The following is an 11,340-nucleotide window of genomic DNA, read 5'->3' as shown; positions in this document are numbered from 1 at the left end:
AGAACAAGAAGCAACAACATATGTGACACTTACTACCTTGTTGCAGTGCATAATATCATTCAGGTTTTTGTGAGAAGACAACAAACACTAAGCACAACATCCAAGGGGGCGAGGGCTTGAGCTCCTGCATGGCAACCGTAACATTCTGTAACTATTCGACTGGCCTACTTAGATATTTTCCGGTTTTGGGCACGTTTTTTAAATCTGTTTTTCCTTTCGGTTATTTTTCTGCTCTTTCATTTTCGTTCTTTCCTTTCTAATTTTCCTTTTTAGTTTTTATTTCCTTTTTTATTTTGGTCCTTTTGTCATTTCTTATGTTATGCTTTATTTCATATTTTTTCCCTTTTATTTTAATTATGCGAACATATTTCAAGATTTTGAATACTTTTTTAGAAATCAAGAACATTTTTAAAAATTCGTGAGATCTTTCTTAAATCATCCATTATTTTTATTGTGAACATTTTTCAAATTCGCGTACTTTTGCAAAAATCGTAAGCTTTCTTGAATTGGTGAACATATTTTTGGAACTCATAAACATTTTTTGGATCGACGAACATTTCTTCAAATACATGAATTTATTTTGTTTTGATAGACAATTTTTTAAATGCATGGACATTTGAACCAATTAGCAGTTTTTGAATTGATGATTTTTTTAATGGGAACTTTTATGAAATTTGCGTAAATTTTTTCTGTGAAGATGTTTTAGAAATTTATGAACTTTTTTGAGTTGGCAGACATTTTCTGAAATTCGTGACCATTTTTTAATATGCGAACAGTTTTTTAAAAATCATGAACATTTTTTATTCCCCGAATATTTTCAAAATCCTACGCATTTATTGAATTCGCGGACAAAAGGAGAAAAAACGAAATGAAAAACAGGGTGCTTCCCGTCCCATAGATGGGCCAGCCCGAAGGATGCGCGGGGGGGGGGGGGGTGTAGCGGTGGGTGCGCGTTGGCTGGTTTCCAACATGCATTGCGCCAAATAGGAGCACCCCCTTCAGGCCCCTCGCTCTCTGGCTGGCATCTAAGCGCTGAGAGGTGAGGGGCCTTGGATCTTCAAGAGATTTGTGTTTTTGTTAGTGTCTAGAGAGAATCTTGGTATTTTTCAAATAAAGTTATTCTTCTTCTTTTTTTGACGCTGCGATGGAGATAGAGGTTTGTGTCATCACGGATCTAATTATTCGGATATGACGAATTTATGATATTGCAGCATGTTGTTTTTGTTTGTTTGATTCTTTGTGGTGTTGGAATCTTTCCTCGACACCGTGGTGAAATTCTTGTGATTCAACAACCAACATTTCTAAGGGTTTATCCCCGGTCCAAGTACGTTTATCGCTCAAGACTTTTCATTTTTTGGATGATCGACTGAAAGGGACTTTTGAAACTTTTATTGGTAATCAAGTCTGTGCGGGTGAAAGAGTGACAGTATCGCCACTTCAGTCTAACTGCAGCATCTTTACTGAACATTTGGGACTATTTCGTCTTGTAAAGATTAATACCACGAAGAAGATTGACCACTGGTAATAAGTACAACTGCACAAGGAAGCTGAAAGCATTCAGGTGTATAAATGATATATAAAAAGGCAATCTTTCCCACTTTTGTTTCGCCTGTGCTGTTTGTGATCGGATGTCCGTCCAGATCACAGCCAGGGTGTGTTGTAGAGCGGAGTGACCACAGTCTTGGTGTGCAGGTACTTTTCGAGGGCATCCGTGCCCATGTCCTTGCCGAAGCCGCTCATCTTGCAGCCGCCGAACGGGGCGTCGGGGTCGAAGGCGAAGTAGCAGTTAACCCAGACGACCCCGGACCTGACGGACCGCGACACGGTGTTCATGGTGTCGATGTTCTTGGTCACCACGCCGGCGGCCAGGCCATACCGGGTGCTGTTGGCCTTCTGAATCACCTCGTCCACCGTCCTGAAGTAAAAAAAAAACAGTGCACACCCAGTAGTTTCAGGCCGTCAGATCAGTTCCACCCGTGTGTCGACTCAACTGTCAGGTTGAAAATGTTCAGGCAGAGGAAATGTAAACGCCTACTTGAATTTCATGAGAGCCATGACTGGGCCGAAGATTTCCTCTTGCGCAATCGACATGTCATCGGTGACGTCGGTGAAGATGGTGGGCTCGATGTAGTAACCCTTGTCGCTGCAGGGCTTCCCTCCGGTGAGGAGGGTGGCGCCTTCGCTCTTACCGACGTCGATGTACTTGAGCACCTTTTCGTATTGATCCTTGTCAACCTTTATAAGTGTTTGTTAGAGTTTTCTTCTCTGGAAAGCATATATATACAGATGCCGGCAGGTCGATGGATTAGTACCTGAGGGCCTTGATGTACGTTTGGGTTGAAAGGATCTCCGACCACCGATTTCTTGGCAAGCTCGACCGATTTCTTCACAAAGGCGTCGTAGATCCCTTCCTGCACGTATATGCGTGTGCCGGCGACGCAGATCTCGCCCTGTGATGTGACAGTAGCAGCAGAAACCGTGATTGCATGAGAGTTTGATCGAGCCTGTTGCTTGAGCCAGATGACACGGTGAGCACCAGGAGTACCTTGTTCATGTAGGTGGCCATGTTAACGAGGTTGACGGCCATGTCAACGTCGGCGTCGTCAAACACGATGACGGGGGACTTGCCCCCCAGCTCCAGTGAGACGGGCTTTAGGTTGCTCATGGCCGCCGCCTGCATGACCAGCCGCCCGACCTCCGTGGATCCCGTGAAGCTGATCTTGTCGACGTCCATGTGAGAGGCGATGGCGGCACCGGCCGTGGGTCCAAATCCGGGCACGACGTTGAGAACGCCGTCGGGGATGCCGGCCTCCTTGGCGAGGTGGGCGTAGAAGAGCGCGGAGAGGGGCGTCTGCTCGGCGGGCTTGACGACCATGGTGCAGCCGGCGGCGAGCGCGGGGCTGACCTTGAAGAAGAACATGGTGGTGGGGTAGTTCCAGGGCACGATGTGGCCCACGACGCCGACGGGCTCCTTGAGCGTGTAGCCGTGGAGCGGGCGCGTCATCTTGAGCGTCTCGCCGTGGATCTTGTCGGCGGCGCCGGCGTAGTACCGGAGCAAGTTGGCGCCTCCGGGGATGTCCATCATCTTACCCATCATGAAGAGCTTGCCGGCGTCCACCGTGTCCAGCGCCGCCAGCTCCTCGACGTGCTGGTCGACCAGGTCCGCGAACTTGTGCATGATCCGGGCCCTTGCCTGCGCACGCGCCAAACAAAGAGACGTTGTTAGATAGGCCCAAAATATCTGTCGATGGGCCGAATCATATTGAGTTTACGGAGGCCTTTGTACGTACACAGCCGGGCATTCTGGGCCATGGGCCGTTGTCGAAGGCCTCGCGGGCGGCCTTCACGGCGAGGTCGATGTCGGCCTTGTCTCCCTCGGCGATCCTGGCGATCACCTCGCCGGTGCGTGGGTCCCGCGTCTCGAACGTCTTGCCTGTACATGCATATAAACGTACGTGTTCAATTAATGAAATGAAAGAGTCAAGAAAAGCAAGGAAATGAAATCGCTAATGATTGGTCAGCTGGATGAATCACTGAACTGCATTCTACAGACTGAATTAAAGGCGGGCCTATTTTTCTCGAACAAATATTAAAAACAAGCAGATTCTTTGGGGCCGCATGTACTATGTGATCCTAATGCAGAGCTTCCATGTACTCCCTCCGTTCCTAAATATAAGTCTTTATAGAGATTTCACTATGAAGCACATACGGATGTATATAGATGCATTTTAGAGTGTAGATTCACTCATTTTGCTCCGTATGTAGTCCATAGTCGAATCTCTACAAAGACTTATATTTAGGAACGGAGGGAGTACTAGGCTAAGAAAGTACTAATAGTCAGTACATACTACTACCGTTGAACTGCAGAAACCATGCAAAAAAAAAAAACAAACTGCAGAGATGTCATATATTATGTTACAGAGGGAGTATGTTATTGCTAAAGGTGTCAATTATTTATCTTCATCGTATAGTTAATTGCAAGAAGGAAAGTTTGTAGTTTGACATTTATGTATGTGTAATAGTGCTACTGTTTAATATGACCATTGAGTGTCTGGTAGTTTACACGGTGAAACTGTAGAAGCTTCGACCAAGTTTGAAGGAGAATGCCGGTACTGACAGGACATGGAGTTTTTGAACCCGAACTCACAGTAAAATCCTAAAAAATAGCAGAAGAAAAAACTGTTTTTTTTTGTGACAAACATTGATGCTCCGAAATAGACTATTGTTGGAAGCATTTTGGAGCATCGGTTTTGTATTTTTTGTCCGGACCTCCACAAATGTCTTTCAAAAAACAAATTTGCACGCAGTTAAAACATTCATCAATGTTTGTCACAAAAAAATTCAGAATTGTTTTAATTTGTTTACTATTTTTTGGATTTTACTGATCATTCGAGAGCATGTGAGCTCGGGATCAAGAGAGCACTTCCGGGTACCGTAATTGTTGGAAATGTTTCTAATGTAAGGTATTTGCTTGTCTCTACCATACGTTTTACACCACTGCATTCATTAAGATGTGTTCTTCCCTCTTTCTGTTTGAAATTTGAAAAATTGTTTTGCACTATGAAATATTTCATCTTATTTGTGTTCTTGTTCTCTTCCGTAATGCCATATTCGACTGATTTAAGATAGGAAGATATGTGTGTTGCACTTGCTCATAAATTGGTTAAAGTAATGGAATAGAAATGGCACAACTTCAGAGCTGGCTGGGAGTCTACATACATGAAAAAAAAAAGACATTCCGATGCTACATGATCTAAACATTTAATGAAACGTTCTGTTTGTGCTGTTCTGGTTATCTACATGATTTATCTATTCCATTATGCAACTGCAACATGCAGAGCCTGAAATAATAGAAAAGGGGGGCCGAGCGGCATTGAAGCAGGCCGGGGAGGGCCAAAGCATAGAAAAATAGTTTTTTAGCACAAATTTTTTACTGATTATGCACGTCGTTATCAGTCGGGTGAAAGCACCGGTAATTTGTATTTGTGGTCTTATACCACGATAATGATGGCGAAGTTAGTCCAATCCCACCATAAAAAAGATGCGGTGACATGGCTCGAGTCACGCCCGTAGGTGTAACCATCAAATAATTCCGTCGGAGCAACAACATGGTTACAAAAAGCAAGCGATCGACTCGAGGGCGGGACAGCGCAAGCAACAAAGATGAGGACGGGCGCAGAGGAGAAATGGGGCCGGCATCGATGGGGGGCCGGCATGCACACGCATGACGAAAGTTACTCGTCGGATCGGACACGCTCGACGATACCCTGAATTGATCGGGCGTCCATCTGTCGTAATCTCGTTGATCATGCATACACTAGTCCCTGGCCGCTGTACGCGTGTGCCTACCTCACCAGTCACCACGGTCACGGTGCTTCTCCGCCGAGCGTCCTCTGCGCCGTCTTGGCGCCGCTGCATTCTCGTCGGCCGGGGGCGCACGTCTTTTACCTACCTATCCATCCAAGAAGATCTACGCTGCGAGCTCGGCCACACGCTGCTCATCCTCCCCGCTTGCCGCCCGCTCGCCCGCCCTGCTCCACGCCTACCGTCGCGCCGTCGTCCTCGCCATGTGCCGCTGCCGCCTCTCTTTCATATCTCGAGCTTTCTCTCAGTATCTCGCGCAGAGACAGAGAGCAAGCCCAGCACGCAGTGCCTCGCGCCTCCCGCGAGCGGCGGGGCGCCTCCTCTCCGACGCGCTCGCACTCCCTACCGCCGGCCGGCCGCCCTCCAGGGTGCAGGCGCGCACGCGCTCGTCTACGCGGGTGGCCTCCTCTGCCTCGGGCGCCCAGCTCTGCCTCCCCTGCTCCGGAGCTGCCGCGTCGGGACCATCTAGCGCCGGTGCGAGCGTCCCGGATGGGGCGGCGACCAGGGAGGTCACCGATTCCCCGATATTACAGGGGTGTTCGGGCTCCAGATCGGAGAGGCCGGTAAAACGGCGAGGAAATCGGAGCGCTGCTAACAGAATTCTTTCACCTTTCTCCCCTAAGATAACGACCGGCGGAGGGAGTCGGGGTGCTGCTGCTGGACTCGCCCTCGCCCTCGCCCTCACCTACGCGACCGCCGCGGGAAAAGAAAGGGAGGCTGTGCGTACCGGAAGCCGCGTCGACGAACTGGCCATTGATGAAGAGCTTGGTGAACTTGATGTCCAGCTCCGGCACCTCGAACCCCTTGCCGCCGTTCGCTGCCGCCATCGCCGTCGCCCCGTTCCGTTCGGTTCGTCCCTTCCCTTGGCCTCGGTGGAGAGAATGAGCGAGTGAGGACTCTTGTGTTTGTGCGCTACGGTGGAACGGGGTCTGGCCGTTTTAAAGCAGAAAAGGGGGGAGGGGAGGGGAGGGAAACGAAGTGGCAAAGAGCCAGATATGGCAGACTTGTTGACCGTGGACTCTGTGTGTGTGTGTGTGTGTTTAGGTTGACTCTGGGTGTGTGTGTGTGTACGAGCCACGGGTGTATATGTTTCCTCTTCTCCTCGAATTATCCTCTTCTCTTCATTACACGATTATAATGGTTGATCGCAGGAGATTCTTGCAGGCTCTCACCAAAAAGATTTTTGCCTCGCTTCTATATCTATATCTATATCTATATCTATCTCTATCTCTATTTCTATCTCTATATCTATCTATCTATCTATCTATCTATCTATATCAATTCATATCTATACCAACTAATAAAGGGAGGTGAAATTATTGCTCCTGCTGGTTAATTCCAACCTCACTGTAGTAGTACATAAAAATCCACCAATCTACATACGTCAGCGGGTAGACAATTAACATGCCCTATTGTAAATAAAAAGCTAGGTGTGGGATTATGTAAGCGCCTAAAGATAAACATATTGAGGGCATAATGAGGCCACACCATAAACAAGGAAAAATAATACGGCGGCCAGCTTACACAACATCCATTCCTATCGGACGCGGCCTGGAGGTGGGGGCGCTTGTTTGGCTATGTACAAGGGCAAGCCACAAAGCAAAGACAACTTGTGGCCAACGTGCAGGAGAAGGCAACCAACTTTTTGCATGATTTCTCTTGTGTTTGGATTTATTTATTTTTTGCATGGAAATTAGTTTCCATGAAAGGACTTATTTTACCATTTGGTCTTCTTTTAAACGGATGTCATTTGGTCTTTACATACATACATAGAGTATAGGTCGCAGAGTCTTCGTATTTAGGGAAGTAACAAAACTAGTAGATTTAAATTCTAAATTTCACTTTGGCAAGAAAAACATTTTCAAAATTTAAATAATCTAGGCATGCCATTGTTGAGCATAGACATTTATATTGTGAAAAAGTCTAATTTATGTTGCGAACGATTGAACAATAAAAAATTGTGTTACGAAGAAAAAAGGGCACACACGAAGGACGGCTGGGCTATGAGCTCGTGATATTTTTTTTCCTTCCATTGCAACGCATGTGCATGTTTGCTAGTTATAAGTAAAACATGAACCACAAGTACATGCTGGAACGATGATACATGGTGATGAGGAAGCCTTTAAAGGAGAACATAGAAAAACAAACGGCATAGGTCGAACAACGACGCGGCCGAGCAAGAATACAAGAGGACCTAAATACTACACCACAACACAACCAACGACACCTGTGTTCCACTATCACACCCTTAAGAGAGAAACGGTGAAAAGTGTTGCCGTCATCATGTCCAAGGAACGGACAAAGGTTTTTACCTAAAACTATGTCAGGGGAAGGGAAACCGCGACAACATCCCCAAGAGGAGAGCGGCACCCATTGGCATTGTCACCGTCAGCACCGAAGTGGAAAGCTTTCCCTTGGTTGCATCCTTGTGCCATGAAGGAGCATCACATTCATCTGCCACACTAAAGTCGGGACCTCCAGAACTAGATTTTGTTGGAAATATGCCATGTAAGCAATTATATTGTATTATTATATTTCTATATTCATAATTAAGTGTTTATATTTCATGCTATAACTGCTATGATCCTGGAATATGCGATTCAGTGGAAAACTCATATGCATCTGTGGAATGATAAACGGTAAAATAGAAGGTTCATATTCTTGCTCTGGGACTAGCTCAAGTGTTGTTGGTGATCACGTTTTTCGGATCTTAGGATATCTTTAAGTGTAACGATAGTCCTGAAACAACATTGAGCTTATGACGTTGGAACGGTCATATTGAATTGACTCAATCTTGTATGTTATGAATTGAGTTAATATCGTTTGTAATCATTTGTAATAACACCGAGTGTTAACGTGTGATTTTACTTCTTAGACCATGAGAGTATCGTGATCACTTCTTATCGTACGGGGGGCTTTGGGGTTGATCAAACGTCACCTGTAACACGGTAATCACAAAGACAACTTACAGGTTCATTGGAAAGTTTGACAAGTGCCCGGATAGCTCAAGAGTGGGATTTGCTCTCCAACGATGGAGAGATATTTTTAGGGCCCTCTCGGTGTGACAACATCAATCATCAACTGCCTAGACACAGGTGACTTTGTCACGGGGATGACGGAACACAATAACGAGAAAGAAGTACAAAACCGGTAACGAGGATTTTGGTATAGTGAGCATGGTTATGACTCGGGAGGATACCGATGCATTCCGGGTTTTGTGAATATAGCAAAGCAAAGGGAACATCACATGATAACCAAAGGTTCACTCGAATATCATTCGTTTGCTCATAGGGATCGATATGGACGTCCATGGTCCTGTTGTCAGTCATTGAACAAACAATTTCGTTCATGTCTATGAGTTACTGAATCTACGGGGTCACAAGTTTAAAGCAATCACAAACTGCTGAGTGTTAGTAGGACGAGGGTCATGAGAATATGTTTGTGAAAAATTATTTCATGAATATTCGGAATAGTTCCAAAAGGATCCGGAAGCGTTTCGGGGTGACCTGAAGGGTTACGGTGAGTATCAGATAGTACCGGGTATTACCTATAAATTATGTAGGTGGAAAATGTTTTCGGGGATGTTAAAATATATATAAATGATATTTCCTTCGAGGGTAGCTTCGTCCAGTCGTTTCAAACAACTTTAGTGTTGTAATTTTTTTGTTTAGACGATCGTAAATGAATAGATCTATATCTCAATGTTCTTATGTACTAACGTGTTCATGCGTGCATATTCTTTTAGATGAATTTCATTAAATTCATCGCACACGATTTATCTTTTGAAATTTTATTTGACCACTACCTTCATCTCATTGTTCCACACAACTTTCATGTTGTGAGTTTTTTCTTATTTAAACGCTCATATAACAAAGTTGTTCAAGCGTGATGATGTGAGGTAAGTTCACCATGTGAACAAAAGGTGAGAGTTGCCGTCGGCGCACACTTAACCAAACAGTCGAACACATTGCATTTGAGGAGCACATACATGCAACCAAACGGTATACTTGCGTTTATGCTCCCATGCAAGAAGAGGCAATGAGAGCAGCCAAACAATGTGCAAAACTTGGCTCATAACTCGTACAATCTAAAACGGTCTCTACCAGGCTAGCTTTCCATGATGCTACAAACGGATGCGAGCACCCAAGCAAGCCCCAATAGTTTTTCATTATGTTCTGTTTCTTTCAGAAACCGTGGTAAGCGTTCGGAATTTCGTATCCACAAGTATATGGGGGAAGGTTAACCTAAATGTTAAGTATCTGACATCATCTCAGAGGGATTTTCTGAGAAAAAGTGTTGTGACACGTTTTCGTGTATCTCTATTTCTAATGGAACAGTTGGTAGTCTCGCTTCCAGGTTTTTTTTCGTCCCACCACTTTCGTCCGGGTTTTTTTCGTAGGTTAACCGTCGTAGATTTTTTTTGTCGCCTCCCCCACTTCATCGGTTTATTTTCACTTCACCCTCTCACACAATGAAAAAAACTGAACGGATCAGAACTTTCCATACTGACGCAAATTATTTAGTAATGTCTTTATGTAAAAGAATCAATCACAATCAATCTCTAAAGATCAAATCTAAATTAATTAATCTTCATAACGTTTGTTTCCTTCCGAATCACGTCCATAACTTTCCTTCCTTGTTTGGGCAAAAATTGTTTGATAGCAGAGATTAGGAAGCTTCCTATGAGTGTAGTAATAGGAAGTATTCTTTTTCTTGATGATTCGTTTCCATGCATGATGATAATAAATTAGGCCAACATTCACCACTATTTATCAACATCATCAATCGTATCCATTCCTACCAATTTTAAGGGAATCTGCTCGCTATGTCTTTTTTAAGGGGATCCGCTCGCTAAGTCGTCGTCCCAAGCAATTTCCCTAAAAAAAGCGTGGGTATTGGTAGTTGAACGCCCGCTAGGTTTTCCGCCTGTCCCATCCTCGCGTTGTGCCGCCGCCACCCGCCGAATTTCCAGCCGCCCGAGCCCGTTAACTTCGCCAGCCATCGGGTCGACTGCCCCTGCCCCAAACCCCCATCCCCGAGCACTAGCTATCGCCGCGTTGCCGCCCCAAGCTCCACGCCACCGGGAACGAATCAAGCGCCGTCCCGACACCGCCGTCGCCGGCCCAGCACCTCCAGCCTTGCATGGACAGCTTCAATGTGCAGTCTCCCTTGCTGCCTCACCTTCTGCCAGCGCATGCAGCGGCGGGGTTGGACGCGTGCGTGCGTGCTTACTAGCTTGCTCTCCGTGCGTACGTACTTGCTCTGCGTGCGTCGCACCGGCCAATGCGCATGATGCGTGTGTGTCTGCTTTTCTGTATGTGTATGCCAGCGTGATGCGTGTGTGCGTTGCTGTGTGTGTATGATATAGATGGCTTGAATGTGTGCATGCTGTGCTCTGCTCTCTGCTGATCTATGTGTTGGTGCTCCTGCTATATGTTCATGCCATACAAATGAAATTTCTGTTAATTTTTTGACATGTTGAGTTGGTTCTCTCTGTCTTTTGAGGGGGTGAATGCAAAGCAGTCTATTAAGCCAGGCACTATTGCTGAGCTAAATTGACAAAAAAATATTGGTAGCCATAGTTGTAGTTTAAGTAGTAGCGAGTTGTCTGATATGTATAAAGAGCCCGTTGCAACTGAGCCCGTTGCTAAATTGACAAAAAAGGTCGCCAGTGTCACCTGATATGTATGAGAATATTAAATGTATTATTAACATGATTAATATTGAACTCTTAAAGTTAATGTGGCCCCGTTGCAACGCACGGGCGTTCTTCTAGTGAATTTTAAAGCAAGACATGTAGCTGAGCAAACTATGAGCTGGCGGCACTAAACGTTCGCTCGGAATCACACTGAGTGAGCACATCCGGAGTGACAAATTGTGTGTTTTAGAGCATGAAATTTTCATCGGTTCCCTTTGATGTTGTATGACAATTTTCTTCTACCAACATGACAAATCATGAACAAGCTGAAAATTTAT

At 45.4% G+C, this 11,340-nt stretch overlaps 1 protein-coding gene across 1 annotated transcript; it reads right to left on the bottom strand.

Annotated features, from left to right (window-relative positions):
* Nucleotides 1–1,367: 1,367 nt before the first annotated feature.
* LOC123063013 (aldehyde dehydrogenase family 2 member C4) lies at nucleotides 1,368–6,347 on the bottom strand. The gene is made up of 6 exons (XM_044486719.1): nucleotides 6,092–6,347; nucleotides 3,291–3,433; nucleotides 2,546–3,193; nucleotides 2,313–2,450; nucleotides 2,036–2,235; nucleotides 1,368–1,915 (listed from the first exon to the last, which is right to left on the bottom strand). The coding sequence occupies exons 1-6, from the start codon at nucleotides 6,189–6,191 to the stop codon at nucleotides 1,642–1,644; spliced, it is 1,503 nt and encodes a 500-aa protein (XP_044342654.1). The 5' UTR covers nucleotides 6,192–6,347; the 3' UTR covers nucleotides 1,368–1,641.
* Nucleotides 6,348–11,340: the final 4,993 nt, after the last annotated feature.

The sequence above is a fragment of the Triticum aestivum genome, chromosome 3A (assembly GCF_018294505.1).
Source record: "Triticum aestivum cultivar Chinese Spring chromosome 3A, IWGSC CS RefSeq v2.1, whole genome shotgun sequence".
NCBI lineage: Eukaryota > Viridiplantae > Streptophyta > Magnoliopsida > Poales > Poaceae > Triticum > Triticum aestivum.
Note: the sequence above shows the minus strand (reverse complement) of the source record. Positions and strands in the feature narration are given on the sequence as shown.